Below are 21,244 nucleotides of genomic sequence, written 5' to 3'. Positions count from 1 at the left end.
ATACTTACAAGGTCCAACATAGCAAAAAATCAATTTGTCTTAAAATCTTGGAGGTGCAAGAATCTAAAGATGCAAACTACTGCCAATTCACAAGCCAACAGTGATATTATATTGTAAATGTATTGTTCATAGAGAAAATTGGAGTAATAGGAAGTCCTGGTCTCACACATTTATTTACTGCATGCAGTCAGTTGTTTTCTCCACATTGTCAATCACAGATATAGAGAGAGTCTTCTTCCTGAAGAGGGTGGGGACAGTGGCAACTCAGCTACATTTAAAGTTACAGACATTTAGAACAGGGCTAAAACTTACTGTAATATAATATGCTTATAGTAAAATGAACTATCTTTGCGGTATTTTAGGGGGACAACACTGTCATCAGTTTACTAAAAGAGGCACAATGCGCTTAATTTTTATGTTTTTTAACATTTTAAGGAGCCTGTGTTTAACAGCATTTTACTCACCAGCTTGATGAGATTTTCCCTGAACCACTGGCCACACATCTGTATTGTTTGGTGATTAAATAGATCAAATGTCACAATGGCGTCTCATTCCACCGGTTGGTAAAACCATTGATGGGACATACAAATAGGGGTGTCATCCTCCAGCTGACACTATCCAGCATCGACTAAGCCATAGAGGTTGCTGTGAGTGAGCTTACAGAATAACAACTCAAATGCAAATTTATGTTAACCATTCCTTGCAGCCACTACTACAGATTCTAGGTCAACTCAAAATGATAGCTATAGGGCAGATGTGATACTACAGCAGATTTTTTTTTTTTTTTTTAACACTTATGCTACTTGCTAGAAGAGGCAACAACAAGAAACAGATTACCGTGAACTTAATGTTTGGCAGAAAGATCAAAAGAATAAAATGGCAGTTTAGTGTGATTATGAAACGAACTTTCAAGTCATAGCATCCATTGGCATGATTCGGGAAATGTAGTTTTCACAAAACAGTTGGAAAGAGTGTTGTTTGAATGACAGTTAACCACAGGCTTGCAGATTTAAACAGATTCATGCACAGATGAATATCAGGTTCTCAAAGTGGGTGCCATGGCACATTTGGGTAAAAATGCCAAAGGTGTGAGATGTGATGTCAGTCATAAACACTTCCTTTTTTTCCCCTACATTTTTTTATTGGAAACTAAGGTTGTACAAATATTAAATCCAGTCTGTGTAAAATAGGTACAGCTTTGTGTTTCAAAATTATTTTCCCCCTATTTTAACATGTTCAAACAGAGATATAGAACAATGCCTTTGTCCAACACCCCAGCCATCCCAAACTCTCAGAAAGAGACAGAAAAAACAATAAAACATATACATAAAAGTAAAGTTAATTAGTAAAATAGGGAGGGAAATTTTTATAAAGAAGGATGTTCGAAGTGTTTACTTCAAAGAGTTGGTCCTTTAAGAATTAGAAGGAATCCAGAGAGATAACAGAATGCGCTTATGAGATAATGGGCCACAGTCATTTGTACAAATTTGCAGACTAACATCTCAAGGAATATCTCACCGTTTCTAATTACAAACAAGATGTTAAATCGGTTCGCCAGGATGAGGTAGAGGGTGAATTTATACTGTTCCACGCAAACAGAATAAATAGTATAAATCTGAGAAACAAGCCTCCAGCACTCTCTCTAGTTACAAAGCGAAAGCTGTGTTCAGATTGGAGGGACGAAACAGTAGTTATTACTAATGGGACTGCATGGGGTAGGGGAAGAAATATGAAACATGCAGGTGGACAGGTGTAGGGATGGAAATTTTAAACAGCTTTCTGAACCAGTAGTCAATAGCGTTATCAATTAATAGTTGATTAATTATTAACATGTAAAGTACAGTGAACTTTCTTACAGTGTGATGTCAGTTTGTTTTAACTATGGATACGTGATTTTTCCCGTCACAACTGGCTTAGCTCCACCAGCCACCTGGTAATGGAGTAAAACTTATTCTGAATATGTGGGTCTCGGTTATGGTGCCCATTGCTAGCAAACTCTCCGAAATGCTCTTTGTATGCAAACATTGTCCAGTGGGTCATAAACTCTCCTCGGGTCTCAACAGCAAGAAACACTAACAAAAATGTAGGAGGCTCCACCTGGCACTTAAACTGATGAATATTACATTTTCTGACATGCATGTCCTTTATCTCCTGCCTTATCGATTAATACATTTTTCATTAGTTAAATCATAACTGACATTTACTGGGCTAGCCACTTATCATTATTAAACATACAGGACCAACTGTCCTTTATTGCACACTTTTCAAGGTTACATCAGGCATGATTTTTTTTCTCCAATATTTTATTTTCCCAATAGTGCACCCCAAGTACACTGCACCATTTTGCCTAACATTTGAGGAAATAATTTTGGAAGGAATGTTAAGACACTGGAAAAGAATTAAGAGTCAAGGCATGGTGTTAATTTTAATATTAATTATTCTGCACTTTAAAGACTGAGAGAAAAAAAGAGAGTTCCAGCACTTCAGATCAGCTTCAGTCTATAACAAACTTTGACAAATTCTTTTTACAAAAAGAGGGAAGGACGTGAGCAATTTAGACAATTAAATTGCAGGAACTACAGTACACAGATTGGTTGGCTAGTTGAAGGGAAAAACATTTGCTAAAGTTTTGCTTACAGCCCAAAAATTCCCCAAAGACTGTCTTGATTTATAAAACTTTATGTACAAAAATACTTGGATATGTGATGTAAAGCAAAATATCGTCAACGTAAAGACGTACTGACTGTTCCAGTGCAGCTGTGTAACAAGTGAGAAGGATTTAAGAGAAATAGAAAGAGGTTTTATAACTAAAGCAAAGAACAGGGGGAGGGCTAGCAAACCTTGTTGGGCAGATTGAATTGACCAGATGTAGGATGCGGGCATAAGCCTTCTGTTGGCCGCTCATTACTGTTTTCTTCGCTATGGAAAACAAAAACAACTTCTGTGCAGCAACCTTGGACTTGGACTTGGATTGTGCAGTACTCCTCTGCCTGCATGCAAATGTTCTATTAAAACAATTTCACCTGTCACGACAACAACTGTGATTGCTTTAAATACAAACAATTCCCTCAATAAGCACAATGATAGTGTGGAGTAGGCAGACCATTATGTTCTACAGAATGGACTGGCAACGCAAGACAATCACACGAGCGGTAGAGACAGAATATAAAAATTGTGTCCAAGAAATAAATTAAGACCCAAGACCAAATTTCCCCAGAACAGAATCTGAATAATCCCATCCAGCCCGATCAAAGGCCTTTCCGCCTCCAATGATATAATTTCAGCAGCCTGAGAGGTGTCAGGAGAAAGCACAGTATTTAACAGTCTTGTTCTATAAGAAGATAATTACCGTTTGTTGACAAACCCTGTTTGATCTTCAGAAAATATATCAGGCAAGGATCCAAATTGCATGCCAAGATCTTGGCTAGAAGCATTACATCTGAATTTAGCAAGCCTGTGGGTCTCCTGTTGCTAAAATCTTAGTGGCTCCTTTCTTTCTAGAGAATAAGCAAAATTGAAGCTTCGTTTAAGTTGAATGGAGGGAGCATTGTTTTGAGGAATCATTAAAGATGTTTAATGATCAATAATAATGTTTTACAGTTAAGTTGGAAATGTTATTGTAAAAGTCAATCAGAAACTATCCGAAACTGGTGCTTTGTCATTTTGCATTAGCATAAGTGGGTATTTCCTCTAACTGAATGGATTCATCTAAGCAGCAGTGATATCTGAGTTATCTATAAAGTTATCTGTAGTTTTGTTCACTCAAGGTTCAGATTTATAAAGATTACAGTAAAATGAAGTGAAAGCAGTTGTTCTTTTAGTTGATTCTCTAGTTCGGGCATGGGAGGAGATGTGAAGTAAGAGGCTGACTGACATTTAAGCTGGAGAGCTAAGAGGCAGCCGGCTTTATCGCCATTTTCATAGTCAGGGAATTATCGTTAAATTGCCAAAATTTCCAAACTGTGTCCGAGCCACATTCAGAATAGAATGGATGTAGAAAGAGCACTCCAGTAATTATTTTTTTCCCCACTGACAAATTAGTTATGAAACTAGAACCAAGCCTCAGACATTTGTCAGAGTGGTGCAATTTTCGCTTTTCCTTGTGTTAGTTGCTGTTATCTTCTTCCCTTCTGAAGCTGTACACAGCTCTGACAGTTATTTGTGGCACATGTATCGCCACTAAAACTGGAGGTCCAATCTTACCATGGAATAAAACAACCTCTAAACTTTCTGTATTGTGATTTCTAAGCTATAGTGGTCTGTCAGTTGCTGTTTTGTTTACTGTGAGACTCCAAGCTAATACATTACATCAGTGATGAAACAGTTGAGGGCTGCACAGTGCATCGGTGGTTAGCACTGTTGCCTTGCAGCTGGAAGATCCCCAGTTGGCATCCCAGCCTTCCCGGGATCTTTCTGCGTATTTTTGTGTGTTCCTTCTGTATATGCATGGTTTTTCTCCAGGTACTCCGGCTTCCTCCCACAGTGCACAAATATGCTGAGGTTAATTGATAATTCTAAAGTGTCTGTAGATGTGAATGGGAGAGTGATTGTCTCTGTGTAGTCCTGCGATGGACTGGCAACCTGTCCAGGGTGTCCCTTGTCATCACCCTAAGTCAGCTGGGATACATTCCAGCCCCCCCTCTGCGACCCTAATGAGGATTAATTGGTGTATAGATAATGAATGGAGCGATGGATGAAATAGTTGAATGCAGAATGTCTGGTATTTTAAGCCTAATTGCACATGATGATGAATGAATAAATGAAAAATGTAATTACAGTACAAGCTGGTTGATTAAAAAGTTTTGGCAGATTCATTTTTTATTCAGCTTTGCAGGTAAAATGAACCAAAACTTTAACATTGCATGCTGTTTGTAATAAACAGATCATTTATTTTGTTATTGAATCATTCGCATCGTATACATACTGTACTCACACAGATTTTTTCATTTGTGAAGCAGACTGTTTAGTCATAGAGCAGAGGAGCTTGGTTATTCATCAGATGTCCTGCTAGTGTCAAAAGCAACTTTTTAAAGAGATGAAGGTCTTTGAACTTGAAATGAAAGGGGCTCTTGTGGTGGGATGACCTCACCATGTACCGCCTGTTGTCCGGCAGGTCCCAGGACTTCTGCTGTGAGACGTGTGGCTGCTCCATGCGGTCCGCCCTCCTGGCTCTGACCCCCAACAGCAACCCCAGCGCCGAGGATCACAAGGCTAAAGAACTGGCTCAGCAAATAAACTTCAAGGTACAAACACTGGCAGTGGCATGAGGCACGTTTGATTCACAGTTCAGTCAGCCATTTAACCCTCAGAGCAAAAAGAGCTGCTGACAGCACGGTCTTCTGATGAATGTCTGCTGCTGCTTTCGTTTTTCTCTCTCTGTTTGCTCACAGCCAAAACCAGATGATTTTCTCTGTTCTGGGACATGTTGGTTAAGGCTGGACCATAAACCATTTAAAATAATCCATCACAATTTTCAACGAACGGTCCACACAATTAAATCAAGAACACTCGTCATCCTCCGGTAGGGTCCAGGGTATTTATTTATCAGAACTGCTGAGAGCGCCAGGCCACAAACACTGTTAGACAACTTAAAAGTTCATTATTGATCATGAAAACGGTAATCTCTCCACTGTTTTCTTCAAGTAGATGCTCTGAAATACTAAAATCAATACATAATTTAACAAATACCTACTGAGATGTTTCACATTTAAACTGTTGCAGCATCTCAAAGGGCTCGGTCCCTCCTTTTCTCCTTTTGCTTTTAGTTAGAGAACATGAGAATTCACATTCAGTATGGTTGAACAAGCTTGACCTCAAAAAATGACATAAACTAGTTAACCAGATACAGTCAATCCCCCTGTTACCAGTGACTTGCAGCTGGGTTGTTGAGTCCATTGTGACTGATGAGTTGATCTGCAGTGTTTTAATATGCAAGGTCCATTTAGTAACCATTCGGGCACTTCTTCTTTATCAGCAAATTAAGTTTTCCCAGTTGTGCATTTATTCTGAGGTCTTTATGAATTTCTCATGGATGTTGTTGATCAAATTTTGTTTACAATTACTTCGTATGTCTTGGAAACAGCAGATGACAAAAGAATCTAACGACAAGGTACAATAAGTGGCTCTTCTGATACACAAACAGTGATATTCTGGTATTTGCTGCTTTTCTTTACTCTGTTTGCCTTCTGTCAAAGTAACCTGGTAATCCATGCATAGACATTTCAAATATAAGCATTCCAGTGGCTCTAAAGACATAATCTCTGTTTTTCTTGTTGGCTTTTAGTTTAAAAAGTCAATCCCACCTGTAGCTAAACATAGATTACTTTAAACAGACAACAGAATGATAAGAAACTCTAAACAGCAGAATGGTGATTATGACATGACTGTAATCCAACCCCCTTGCCAAAATGCATAGGTTAGCACGCTAACATGACAAGGCAGTGAACATAATGAACATTAGGACTGCAATCATGCTATTATCAACATGTCAGCAAGCTGATTATGGCATTAATGGCATGTTAAACCATGTTAGTGGTGTGGCTCAGGATTGAAGTGATTCCCATCAACATCAGCTGTTCTTGTATTTAGTGCAATGAAACAGGTGTTATGATGTTAGTTAACATGATAAGCTAAGGCGGGGAACAGTCACACTTGGCTAATCAGGCATTTAATGCTAGTATCACATTGTTAGCATGTTGATTTTGACATGATAGCAGGCATAATGTTCAGTGTGTTCACTACCTCAGCTTTTTGTGTTGGCATGCTAACCTTTGCTAATTAACACCACATACACAATTCAGTTGCGGCTGATGAGCATGAATATTTGCCATGTAAAACCTGAGTTTATAATGTTGGCATGCTAACACAGATGGAAAGGGAAGAGTATGAAAGAAAAGACAGAGCTGACAAAGAAACACAAATAGGAGGAGGGGAAACAGACAGAAAAAGCAGAACAGGGAGTTAGATACATTTTTAATAAAGTACCATATTTTATCAGTACCTCGTATGTTTTATTTGCAAAAACCTAGTAACTGCAGGTGTCACGTAAAGTAAAAACAAGAATAGTTGTCTCTGAATTTTTTCTCTAAAATGCAGTTGAGTTTCAAATGGCATGAAAAGACAAATACATACACTACACTGTGTTATCATATTAAATATGACAGTTTGTCATATCCAGTCCTGTGGCAAGAGCCATGGCACAGTGTATCTGACTGCACTTCCCTGTGTGTCAATGCAGGCAGAGTCGAGTTTATCCAGAGAAGCCAGTGAAAGCAGAGGTGCAGAAAGTGATCCTTCAGTGCTCACCCAGGGAGACACCTCCACATCTGAAGACCAGGAAGCTGCTGAAAGGCCCCTGGCTGAACAGGTAGGCGTTTTACCGCCACTCTTAGATTACACAGGACAGTGCCTAACCTGCCTGCAGCCAGCCCACCACACACACAACAAACTGTCCCCATGGTCTTGTATGTTTTAGCCTCATCAGCTACAAATTAATTGCTTGGTAACAATTTCACAAAGCATTCTTTTTTTTAGATGACTTTACCATCCTCTGGGTTTACTTTAGCGTGCTGTTAAAATCAACACTTGAAACACAATGTGGATAGCCTCACAACAAAGTTGTAGCAATAATGCAGTTTGATTTGGCTCAGTTTACATTCTGAATTGTTGTTGGATAATCCATCTCAGCCATGTCTCAAACCACAGATATTGTACTGTAAGATACTATACTATGCTATTCTATGGAAGGCTACTGTGCCCCAGAAAGAGTAGTTGTTGCCGAGGTAAAACCTAATCTGGATCCAAATAAACAACAAACTCCCTGGAAAACAGTCCTGTAAAAATGTAGGCAATTCTGGTTTGTTATAGAGTATATTTTAAACCCTGCTCGCACGGGATTAATATTACCTGGGGACCTATAAACATTTGTAATATGGTGGAGGACATCATAATCCCATGTGAATCTGCCTTGTCCTTAATGTGTGAAGTAAAACTTCAGTCACTAATTACCGAATACTGATGTCGTGTGATACTATTAGTCCAGTGTGACTCAGCATCTCTGTGATATGGGATAGAGGCTATTTACATTTTTAATCTTATATTTTTTTGCAAAGTTTTTGTTTTCTCCATCATAATCTTTGGCCTCTTTTCTGATTAAGAATTATGGAGGCTGCACTAACAAGTATAAATGAAAGTTGGCCTCAATAGCTATTTCATGATATCTTATTGATATATCTTCAGATAATATCAGATGCATGAGGCCACCAAACAGAGCCGGCCCAAGGCATAAGCGAGTTAAGTGGTTGCTTAGGGCCCACCACCACCAGGGGGCCCACCAGAGTCCTTAATAAAAAGCAAGTGTAATTGTAAAAAAAATTAGAAAAAAAACAAAACAAAACAATGAATAACCATTGTTCCGGGTTGTACAACAATAATTTTGGTATAATTTTCTAATTTTTCAATAAGTGGACCTAGTTACTCCTGCGGCAGAATACCTTAGGGGCTGCGCAAGTTCAGTGACAGTGTCATTGCTCAATGGCGGACAGAAGCAAACAGAAATGTTGCCGTCCAAGAAAATGTACCTCTCAGGGGCACAAAAAAGAAAGAGAAAACGGTTGGAGGAGCAGGAAAAGAAAAACAAGGATAAAGGTAGGTTGTAGGACTTTTTTGTTTTTGATAAGTGTTGCGAGCATCGCAAGTTTAGGGCTCAGTCTGAGTCTTGTTTGCCACGGTGCCTTTTTCTCCTCCGGTTGGATATTTGGTAATTGCAATTACATTTTCTAACCTTTAATATATAACAAATCTCTTCACTTAACCCAAAATGATCGAAATCCTCGACTCTAAACATAACCGGAATTAAAACTCGTTAAGGTTCAGCGGCCGGCGGGCGGGCCGTTTTAATATTTACATAAGCATTTTTCAAAATAGAACGACACTGTCAACTCGATGATAGAAACATTATACACCGATGGAAAGCTTAAATTCTCACGAATCCGCCGGTATAAACCACTTTCAGATGTGATTACCACAGCGGGTAATATAAACACATTTGTCCAACAAACAACCAATATCCATCCTTCCGTTCTCTATACACGACTTTAACGTACACAGCGCGACTCACATTTGCGGGTTCATTATTACATACAGATGAAAAGAGAAATAGAGCAGAAAAAGCAAAAAGAAAGCAAAGATTTTAGTGTTCTAGAGCAGTGGTTCTCAACCCTGTTCCTCAGCACCCACTGTCCTGCATGTTTTAGATGCTTCCCTGCTCCAACACACCTGATTCAAATGATCAGCTCGTCATCAAGCCTCTGCAGAAGCCTGATGACGAGCTGATCATTTGAATCAGGTGTGTTGGAGCAGGGAAGCATCTAAAACATGCAGGACATGGGGTCCTGAGGAACAGGGTTGAGAACCACTGCAATAGAGAACTTGTTTTTTTATGTATGTTATAAAATCAAAATATTTTGAATTGTCCTTTTGGAAAAGATCTTCCATGTATAATAATATAAACATGTCATGTGCCTTTTCAAATATGAAAATATGATTTCCTGGCATGCCAATCTGTACTTTTATACTCTGTTTTACAATCATTTGTGATAAAAAGTAAGCTAAGCAACCTTACAGGTAATTTCTGTTAAAAGATAAATGAAACTTTAAAGAAAACATCTAAATGAACTTCCAACATCAACATAGTCAGTAATGATCAAAGAACTTGATTACATTACTTGAGTAAAAGTAAATTGGGTCAAAATTTGCCCCAATAAATGTAAAAGTAATTCAGTGAAGTGAAAATAAAGAAGCATTTGATGTAAAGTAAAAGCATAAAAACTGCTGAAATACATGCTATGAATTATAATTTTGGGGCTTAAAAATTACTGCCAGTATGATTTCCTGCATGGTGTTCAAATTCTAGTTCTGTGTTCATAAAGGTAACAGTTTTGAAAACAGAACTAACTCCTTCAGAAAACCAGTTGTTAACCCAGAGTTGAAGTTTTCTTTCACATTTTTAAGTAAAATGAAGGTCATGACATAACCTTTTTATTATAAATAAAAATGAATTTGGTACCTAACATGTAGTTGTTTTTTAGAAAAAAAGTAAAAGTCACCACTTGATTCCAGATTCAAGTCCTTTGTCATCTTTTTCAAATTTGTAATAAGAACTGATGTGGCATTTTGGAATGGCTTGTGGAAATCTGACCAGAATATAATAGACTGGACTAGTTGACATGTTTTGATCGCAAGGACAAGTGGGTTTATATTTGTCATATTTTCTCCCTATCACTAATTTTTAGAAAAGAAACATGAAAATTTTATTTAATTTAGTTTTTGGAAATGGCTACAAATACAACAAAATGTGCTCCAAATTGTGCCAGAATGCCCCATTTTGCATCTTGATTTTCAAAATTTTTACGGGGGGGCATGCCCCCGGACCCCCCTAGTTGCTTCGCACCTCTGGCGCAACCCACCACCTCACAGCCATTTCAACCAAGGGGAAACACTGTTGACATATATTCAGATTTTGCACTGAAGTTGTTCATGTGGGGCCCCCAAGGTAAATTTTGCTTAGGGCCCACTGAAGGCTTGGGTCGGCCCTGCCCCCAAATAATACTAGACCAGTGCAAATAGGGTTTGCATTTGTAGCATTGCATCTTTTTATTGTGTCACAGTATCTTCCGTCACAGTTTTCCTGTAAAGTGTCATATTTGGAACTGTGTGCAGATTTACCTTCAGATATAGTGTTTTATATCAAGATTGATTGCTAACTTGTTCATAATCTGTCTGCTCATGTTTCTTGACCCAGCATACCTTTTTTTAATGTCAGAATTTAGCACAAATTTTCACTTTTCTCAGCTGATTAATTAGTGGTAACAGGTAATTAGGACAAGGTCTGAACAAATGTTGAACAGGATGAAGTGGTGCAATTTCATATCTAGAAAATTGAGAGTCAACATTGCTGTGATATAGTGTTCTACAAAATCTCCCTCATAATGCATGCCTTCAAAGTCTTCCCTACATATTCTATGAGCCGAAACAGACAGGAATGCAAACTTCAACTTCATTCTTTGACAGATGCGTACATCTGCAAGGTGGTAATTCTACTGGGCCATGACTCAAAAATTCACAGATTAATTATGAAAAAAAATCACAAAAATGTCTAACAGGATAAAATGATGAATGGATCACATTTTAAATTCAAAATGTCAGATCTGTTCAGACGTGGATGTGAACTGAAACTTGACTAGTTGTTAAAGGAATACAACCTTGAGGCAGCAATTCTGGTTGTAAGAATGTTCTATTCGCGGATATCAGCATTTACGACTTTGTTGAGTACAATGTATTCATTCCTCGTGGAAAAGATGGCCAGAACAAGAAGATACAACCCAGGTTGTAATGAATTGGAATTATCCTCTGGATTATGTTTTGGAAAATTGCCAACAGTAATGTGAAGTGTGTGTGATTTGCAGGCTAATGCCAAACAGCGGGAAATTTTCCCTTCTGAGCAATACCCACACTCTGATGCCAAGACTGCATTGCGTTGTTGCATATCAGAGCCACTGTGGGTGACTCACACATGACCAGAGGAAGAATGAAACAAAAACTGAGTCTCTCTGACAGCTGATCTTTTGACTTACAAAACACTGGTGTAAGTAATACCACCACTTTTATTCCAGTAATTGCTGTAAAGGAGACACTGTGACATAAATCCGTTTGATTTGTGAGCAATAAAGAAACAAGAGCTCTGATGCTCGGAGGGCCGTCACCACTCAAGATGTTTTTTTTTTTTGAAGAGAGCAGGGAGGAAAAGAGAAACGAGTAATTCTTGTCAAGCATTCATCAAATCCAAATATGAAGAGGCTTAACATTCTCTCAAGTTCACTGAACATATCAGAAGAGACTTGTTCCTTTTATGTGTAAAAATTCAGGCAGTTTAAGTAAAGCTAATAAATATCACGATGAAATTGATTTCGGTAGAATTAGTAGCATCTAGCAGTGAGGTTAACAGATTGCAGCCAACAGAATACCACTATTATATTTAATTCCTGCTAGTAGATCCCTCTGAATAGCAGCCACAGGAAGATATGTCACCAAAAAGTGAATAATAATTCAAATCTACCATAAAATAGCCCTGATTAATCTTTTGTAGCATTGCCACTCAAAAAGTAAGATTTCCTTTTTTATTGAATTCGAAAACATCTTTTCACATTGATTGAAAATATATATCACTTCATCCAATTACAAATGTTATCTTGAACACATTAAAGTGTGTTCAAGCCGTAGGGGTTTAATTACTTTGTGAACTGACTATTGCAGACAATAGGGATTTTTGGGCGCTAGTTGTTTCTCCCCTGTTAAAAAAAAAAAAATCAGACATTTCTTCAGCATTTTCAGCCTTGTTTTTCAGTCCATTTCATCTCCAAAATGTTGGATAGAGTAGTGAATGTTCTGGAGCTCCACAGTGTACAACCACGAGATTGTACGGTGCCGTCTATGTGCAGTCAATTTCCCAATTTTCACGGCATTCCTCTTAATTGGTGGCAAGCTTCATCACCTGCTGACATCCTACCGAGCTCCATTTCCATGTGTATGCACAGATAGGATTCTGCGTGACAGCTATATTGGTTGCACTGAGTTAGTGTGTGAAATCAAACAGCTAGACATCACTTTTCTCCCTGAACATCATAGCGGATGCGCTATGGTAGCTTGAAGCCTGTGTTTCCACTGCTTCTCTCCACCAATTCTGATGATATGGGTGAGCTTTGTTGCCTAAGAGGATTGATTTTGTCGCCAGCTGCTACCCACAGAATCACAGCGACAGGCAGAGGCTGAAGGAGCAGAGAGGAGGGTCAACTTAGATCAGGGTTTCTGTATTTGGATATACTGAGGGGGGCCACGTCAGAAATAGTACTCACCATCTGCTGCTGGAGTTGGAGGGAAAAGACTTCGAACTCCAGAATGAGACAGGCTGGCCCACGGTATCCCTCGCTGCTGTACAGAATACAGGGGGATGTATGATGACTGTGCACTGTTTACTGCCTCCCCACTCCCCCTACTTTCTCCAGGCTCCCTCCAGCCATCCTCTAATTGGGTGAAATGTATGTTTCCTGTGCAAAAGCTGAGGCCATCAGCACTGCTCATTGGTTAGTCATCTCCCTCACAGCCTCCCTGCCCTCAAGAGACTCATGCTATCTGCACTTTTCACTTTAAATGAACAGGAGATTCCTAACTTTATCTTTAACTAACTCGAAGACCAAGTATTGATGGTGATGAATGAGAGTTTTAGTTTTTAATGTGCTGATCCACGGAGCTCATGAATTACAAATTTCGACGAAAAAGCAGAAAAGGAAAGCCTCTAGTGACGGCAAACACAACTTTGTAAAAATGTGCTCACAGGGTTCATTTTTCTGTATGTATGCACTACTTGTGCTGGCAGCCTTTGTGCATCTGTGTGTCTAAGCACATTAATGCCAAGCAGGGGTGCAATTAATGGAATTTCTAATATTGATTAACTATTTTATATTTTCTAATGATCCGGAGACAACAGAAGGGGGTGAATTGTTTGTGATTATGGGGGGCAGAAATCTGAGTTCAATAATCGTTAGTGCAGTAGAAGAAAAATAAATTATTGAAATAGTTAATAACTGTAAGAAGAAAACATCTGCTGAATGCAATTAAATTAATAATCAAGAAAGTCATTGACAGTATCATAAAATAACTCATTTACATTTTTAAACTAGCACATTTACATGCAAAAAATAAATTACCAAAGTTATGTGATTACAAACAGCTGGGGATAGACATTGTTTTACTAATAACAGGCCTGTACTGTTACTTTTCCAATTCTTCAAGATGTTGTAAAGGGGTTAGACAGTAAAGTTCCAAAGTGTGACATCTTTACTGACAGTCAGCATGCCTTTCAATCAGACAGATCTATATTTTTATCACCAAAAAAAACAGTAAAATTGTATTGATAAATAGAAGCATGTACTGAGAGTGTTTATAGATTTAAAATATGTAAATTAAGTTAAGTAGTAAGCACTCACATACAAGTTATGCGAGACAATGTTAAAGTCGAGCAAACATATGAAAATAGATTTCTTGAGTTCGATATTAGACCACAAAATCTTCTGGAAGCCTCATGTAGGCAGTATATGTGGAAAATTGGCCTGGAGCGATGCAGTTCTGGCAAAAACAAGATCCATCCTGAATCATAAAGCATTGTGCTCTCTGTATTGCTCACCCATATTAGCATATCTAAATTACTGTGCAGAGGTGTCTGGTGATAGGCACAAAAGCATCTTACAAACCATTATGCATGCTATAAAAAAAATCAGCTATAAGGTTAGTAAACAATGCAGGATTATGAGAGCACTTCTAGCATTTTCTTCCTCGTGGAATCTGAGACTGCACAAAGTAGGATATAATTTACTTCCTGCCAACGGACAAATCATGTTTTCAGGTAGAGAAAGAGGAAAATAGAATTTGGGGGGGGGGAAATAGCACTGAAATAGCACTTTGAAGCGTATGTGTATTTCAATTTGTAGTGTGAATTTGTGAAATGGCTGCGATGTTAGATGTCAAGCAAAGCAGAAGAATAAATCAGTTCAGAAAGATGTGGAAGATAGAGGGATGGGGAAGGGGTTTGCTTACATTTAGGACTGTGATTCGCATTATTGTTGGATTGGAAACTACATTTTGATAATGCATATGTATCAAGGATATACACTACCTTCAAAAGTTTAGGGTCACTTAGAAATGTCCTTAATGTTGAAAGAAAAGTTTTTTTTCAATGAAGATAACATTAAATTAATCAGAAATGTAATTTAGACATTGTTAATGTGGTAAATGACTATTGTAGCTGGAAACAGATGATTTTTAATGGAATATCCACATAGAGGTACAGAGGAACATTTTCAGCAACCATCACTCCTGTGTTCTAATGCTACATTGTGTTAGCTAATGGTGTTGAAAGGCTCATTGATGATTAGAAAACCCTTGTGCAGTTATGTTAGCACATGAATAAAAGTGTCAGTTTTCGTGGAAAACATGAAATTGTCTGGGTGACCCCAAACGTTTGAACGGTCGTGTACATCGAGGAGAATATTTGAGATATAATAAAGGGGAAGGGCCTTCCTGCTCCTTTTTAGTCATGCATTGACAGGTAGTTGTTTATTTTGTTTATTGAGAAGTTGTTGTACATGTTTAGCAGTAATTATTTACGCTACTGAAAACACCAATGAGCGTCTGTTCTTGTGAAGCTTAATGACGCGTGGTTTCAGTGAATGATTAGTTTGTCCTCAATCAGAGTTCAGCTTTCTTAAACAGTTCAGCTCACCACCTGTTGACTTCAAAACTATTTATGTAAATCCAGATCAATAAGATGTGCAAAAGGCATCAAAATAAAAGTTTGCTTCCAATAAACTGTTTGCCTCATCACTAATAAGCAGCAACTGATGCTGCTCCACTTTCTCTTCTTTAAATTCAGCTCTCAACTGTAGAAGTGCCACTTGATTACTGGAGGTGTGAACATAAATAACACAAATAGGCACAAATGGAGGATTTTTTTTTGTAATTTGTGCTGTTTTCTTTGCCAATATTTGCTACATGTTTGAAACAGCTTTTTTCTTTTCTATTTTCTCAATTAATTAGTTATTTGGACAGGAAAATGTCAGGAAATTGTGAAATAAACTCCTTACTGGTTCAGAGAACTTCATTGTCTGTTTTTGTGCAACCAACAATTCAAAGATAGTCAGTCTGCCACCACAGAAGACTAAAACAAACAGAAATACTCACATTTAAGAAACTTAAACCAGTGAATTTTTGGTTTAAAGAATGGATGTCAGTTATCAAAATGGCACATTCTTTTGTAGTCTTATGATCGTTGTCCACAAGTGGCTAAGTTCTTTTAGCCTGCAGTCATTTCCAAGGTGTTAGCTTCACTGCTGATTTCACTGTGTGACAGAATCAGCATAAACACAGTTTAATGAGAGGCGCTGTGCGATCGCCTACGCTGACACGTAAAAGGAGTGATCATGAAAGCTGCTTTTGCATGCGATTTATGCACCCCAACTGAGGTCAGGAGGCTGAAATGGATAGAAAAATACAGAATTATAGCTTTACTGGCTTAGGATGGATGTGTGCTACTCTACATAGACGGTTCAGAGAAATACGTTACAGATGAAAGACAAAGTAGGTAAGGCAATAAGCTAATAACTGAGTAAATGACAGCCACGTGGCATCTCTTACACACATCTAAAGATGCTTTCTTCTACAATAACTGAATGATTCCTGTGCTTTACTTTTCCAATTTATTCTATAAACTGGAAAGTGCATGTGTGTATTGTTCCTCATTAGAACACACAGAGGTGAAATGGTGGTGACTGCTGTGCGTACATGTGTTCGTTGTAGCGGAGATGTCACAACGCATCTGTTTGACATATTATGTGTAACATCTGCTTGACCGACTGCAGGCAAAAGCCCTGCCAGCCCGTAACCTAACCTCTAACCCTGTGAGTACCAAGAACTGGATTTAGTATCACCTCTATAACTTTGCTCTTGGCTGTTGCCTCCAAAGAGGGCAGAGGACAGTGTAAACAAAACCAAAGCCCAAGACAACAGTTTAAAGTTCAGCTGCAGGTGGCTGACTTCCTGTAGTGGAAGAGGCCTCTAAAATAAATGAGCTGCAGACATGTATTTATGCGTGTATGTTGGCAAAACAGCAAAGCTATTATTAGAAATGTGGCTGCTGAAGAACAAACACTCTGCTTCTGAAATGTTTCCAGAGGAGAGAAGAGCTGCAGCAGAGTGTAGCTGTAGCACAACCTGAACACAACACAGCAGCTCCAGAGGACAGAGAGTCGAACTGATTACTAATTATTTTTGCCAAGTTTTGTAATCCTCTCAATGCCGTCCTCCTCCACAGGCAGAGGCGTCTCCAGCCACAGGTGTAGCTGAACACCGGACCTCCACCACCACCACCACCAGCAGCTCCGATCGTCCTCTCAGCCCCCGGCAGCGGCGCTCCCAGCAGCACAGGGAGCAGGGCCAGAGAGACGGCAGAGAGCCAGCAGCCAGCAGACCGGCTTTCGCCCCGGCTGCTCGCCAGCCTCAGGACGAGAGCCACGCTGGCTCGGCAGTCCTCATCGTAGTGCTCACTCTAGCTCTGGCCGCGCTCATCTTCCGCAGGATCTATCTGGCGCACGAGTACAAGTTCGACTATGATTTGTGACCTTAACCCCGAGTCGAGCCCTTCTGCTAGCGCCCCTACAGAACTGTGACCGGCTGAAGAGGAACCAGAGCAGAGGCAGTGGCTAACACTGACTTTCTGCCCTCCCTGCTCGTCAGCAGAGGGTTCGGTCTCCACTGAGGGGGAACTTTCATTCCTGCAGAGGAGGCGCTCCACTCACCACAACACCTCCAGGGTGTCTTTTAATCAATGTGAATTTTACTCTCCAGAGCGTCATGCATTTTTAAGAACGGGAACCTTTGTTGTTTGTGATGAGTTCAGCAGCCACACACACCACATGTCCTCTCCCATATAATTGTTGCCTATCCTAGGGCGGCCGCTTGTTCCCCTTATTTAATTAAAACTTTAATATAACATGACAACAACGTGCAGTTATGGGGGGGATTGTTGTCTCAGTCTAATTATTAAATCATGGAAGCATCTGCACCGAGTGCATGTGCTATAATGATTTTTTCGTGTGTTTTAACTTCCTGCCAGGTCAGCTCAGTAACAACACGCAGTGCTGGACTCTGCTTTAACAGCGTGAGAGCAGCGACCGCAGTGAGTCTCTTCAGTCTACATTCTAGGGTCTCTCAAGCTGTAACCAATCATGTTGTAATTGACTGTTGGAAAGGAGGCAGGGATGCACAGGATTAATGAGTAATCCACCGCAGACAGAATGCTGACCGGTGTCATCTGTGTAGAGGTGTGTGTTGCAGAAGCTTTCAAATCAGAGGCTGCAGATTTATCAACACATGTCACTGCTGCCTTCAGATGGCTGCTGGGATTTAATGGACTGAAGTAGAAGCTTTACATACAGCGTAGAACATTAATGGATTACTGTAAGAATCATCCATATTCATTTATAGATACGTGCAGAGGGATTTACCAATATTCGTCGTGCACATGTCCTGTGATCATTGCAGGAATTCTGTTGCAGAAATGTTACATCTCACCTCAAACAAGTTAGTAATCAAGTTAAGTCACAAATTCTAACACAGATCATCTGCAGAAACATATGTATTGTCAGATATCCTCAACAGAAGCTCAGCTCTCACTCCTACTTGAGACTTGAATATTGGCTGATAATAATGTTTTCTTGTACAAGTGTGACAGTATGCTGACAGCACCTCCTGAGTCTTGCATTAAAGGATTCTACATATCCTAGTGTTTCCAGGTGTTGGGGAGAGCTGCCACATGTTTGGAAACAGTAGCATAAAGCCTGTTGTGTCTCCAGAGGATGCTGAGTGAAGTCGGATCTGTTGTTGCTGCAGTCAGGGGTCCACATATGGAAGAGACTAAAGTTTCAAATCCAAGCAGACACATGCAGCTAGTTTTGAGCAGAACAAATATGTTTTGTCTGGGAAAAAATAAATCTATGTCATTATGTGTGTGGAGCAAACAATAATCAAGCGTGGCGCTCTTCTTCAACTCTCCATTACAGGTTCGACAGAATTGCAGGAGCGTTTCGCTAAATTGATTAAGTATGCTTTTAATGTGGCCTCAGAATACCGTGTAACATATAATCATGTTAAACTTTCCTATTTAAAAACGTTTCAAATACATCTATTGTTGGGAGTGTGTAATTAAACTAGTTTATTCATGATTTTCAGCATGTATTTATTGGAATTGCTTGTTGACAGAACGATTAAATTGCTAAAGCGTAGGGACGTAGCACCAGACAGAATGTGGTTCTGTCCACACAATATGAGCTGCTTCGTGCTGCTTCATTTTAATCCTGTGAACTCCAAAAGCCAGTCGTGGGATTGAAGGACATTTTATTTTTTTTAGAAAAATGACCAAAATTGCTGATAGATAGAAGCGGTTGAAACAGCCGTCAGATTTCCAACCTCTTGACAGTCGGCAAACTAAGCATCTGTAGCATGCTGTTCTGAGAAAAAAAAATATATTTGATCAAAATTCCTTTTGTCTACATGTCTGATTTTAAAATTTGGGAAAAGAAGCAGTGTCTTCTTATCAGATTCTGTAAAATTCTGTGCTTCTCGGCTCACATATAATGCCATTATTGACTGCTGTGACCGACAGTCAAGTGACCCAATTTCAGCCACTTTTCAGCTGAACTGCAGGCTTTGTTTACAGAGAGCAGGTAGGTAGCAAGTAGGAAAACAAATTTAACAATCTATATGGTAAAACATCTATAGTTCATAGAGGTACTGCTTATTTTGTCTGCCTTGGTAACACCTGTGGGCACATGGGAAAATGTTGTATAGGGTGATTCCAATTTTTTTCAAGGGAAAAAAGTAATCAAACAAGTTCGATTTTAATTTTCTTTTTCCAATTACAGTTATGTAAGGTTGGCATATAGCACAAAAGACATATTTAAGTTCTCTCTGCTTCTAGCTGTGGCTGTCTTGTTTCCATAAAGGTGAAGGACTTTATGTTGGAATGAAAAATGAGCCTAAACAGAAAAATGGCTCAGAAACTTGGGGTTCAGAAGATTAAAAGGAACTTCCAGCTGCGACAAGCGCGAGTAAAAAATTTTATCTTCACATACATACCAAAGTGTTGGAGTGCACAGCTCACACTGGTTGCTGTGCTGCCCCCAAAACACAGCCTGCAGTGTAAATAATTCTCAGCAGTCGTGCTAAGGGAATGAGTTTACTGATCCAGGATCTGTTGAATGCGACGTGTTTACTGAAGAACAGCATCGGGGCAGAGTGCTTTGAACTGTTATTGCCATGGCAACGTTTACTGGTGAGATAATTTTAGGGATTATTCGCACCACTAAACAAGACGGGGCTTTCAGAAAGTCTGCCAAACCTGCGACTGCGTGCTTGCTTCTAACAGTACATCCTCCGTCGGATTCCCGCTCTCACGCCTTCAGCAGATTTGATTTGTTTCCATTGGGGACTCATTTTTCTGTGGACACTGCAATCCCATTCATTTGAATCTCTCCTCCGTCACTGCTCCTCTCCCCGTCTCCTCTGCCGTTTTCATGGTATTCACACCAGGTCCCTGTGCATTAATCTCTTGTTTGTCTTGCATTCTCTGAAGCTGTATGCGAACAGTCTTTTTTATTCTCCCTTCTGCTTGTATAAATAGACCCAAACCCTCTCTAACGTTCACCCTCTTTGATATACTTTGAGTAGAGGGTTATCTGTCTGATGAGACTCACAGGAACAGGGAAGCAATTTAAATTCATTCTTTGCACATCACAGCTGACGGCTTTTTGACATGTACAGCAACTTGGCAGCATACAGATAGCTGAGAGGTAGTCGCAGCAGCGGTCTACCTGTTGAGGGGGAACAAACCTGTCTGGTGTTTCTGTCCTACCTGAGCAACATCTTATACCTGTGGGTGTTCAGTTCATACTTGAAGACAGCAGAGATTTTTGTTTTTTCATATATGAATATCCATGCTATTGGACTCTCTCCATATCTGTCTCTTCAGTCATTGTGCCCACGGCTGGTATACTGGGATATAAACAGAAAAATAAATCACCTAAATGAAAGAATGTGTATTCTGTGTGTCGGGTTTTATAATGTCTCATTCTCATTACACATCCAACGGGGGATATGTAGCATAGCTGTTACTTTTTAAATAGTCCTAATGATGGGTCGGGTAATTGCCAGGTCCTAATGTTGTAATAAAATACAACCCGATACTCCTGTCATGTCGCATTTTCTGACAGATGTGACTAATCCCAAACACCTGGCAGGATTCAAGCAAACTGTGACTGTAGCAACTTTGAGGAACGGAAATTAGCTGCATGCATCTCAGCGTCTTTCTTTTATGCCAGGGGTTTCATTTTTTTTAAATTCTCCGTGTGCTCTGTCGATTTCGCTAGTTGATGTCTCAACACATCTGAGACTTTACTCTGTTGTTTGCGGCTCTGTGAGGCTACACTAAGGCATCATTGTAAGACAGCTGCAGTGGGATTCTGGGAACACAAATCTTGCAGGAGTGGGCGAGCTTAACTTTGTTGCAGGTGAGAGCTGATGTCGTGCCAAAATAAATCACTGTGTGCTTCTTGCTAAAGCTGTTTTGCCTAGATTATGT

The 21,244-nt window shown here is 39.5% G+C and overlaps 1 protein-coding gene across 1 annotated transcript in view; it reads left to right on the top strand.

Annotated features, from left to right (window-relative positions):
- ube2j1 (ubiquitin-conjugating enzyme E2, J1) overlaps window positions 1-20,703 on the top strand; it is a 37,065-nt gene extending 16,362 nt beyond the window's left edge. The window contains 3 exon segments of the mRNA XM_051937057.1: window positions 5,114-5,243; window positions 7,238-7,366; window positions 16,922-20,703. Of these exon segments, the coding sequence (XP_051793017.1) occupies window positions 5,114-5,243; window positions 7,238-7,366; window positions 16,922-17,227 (565 nt within the window). The 3' untranslated portion in view covers window positions 17,228-20,703.
- Window positions 20,704-21,244: the final 541 nt, after the last annotated feature.

The sequence above is a fragment of the Acanthochromis polyacanthus genome, chromosome 16 (assembly GCF_021347895.1).
Source record: "Acanthochromis polyacanthus isolate Apoly-LR-REF ecotype Palm Island chromosome 16, KAUST_Apoly_ChrSc, whole genome shotgun sequence".
NCBI lineage: Eukaryota > Metazoa > Chordata > Actinopteri > Pomacentridae > Acanthochromis > Acanthochromis polyacanthus.
This window is presented reverse-complemented; position numbering and strand designations above follow the sequence as displayed.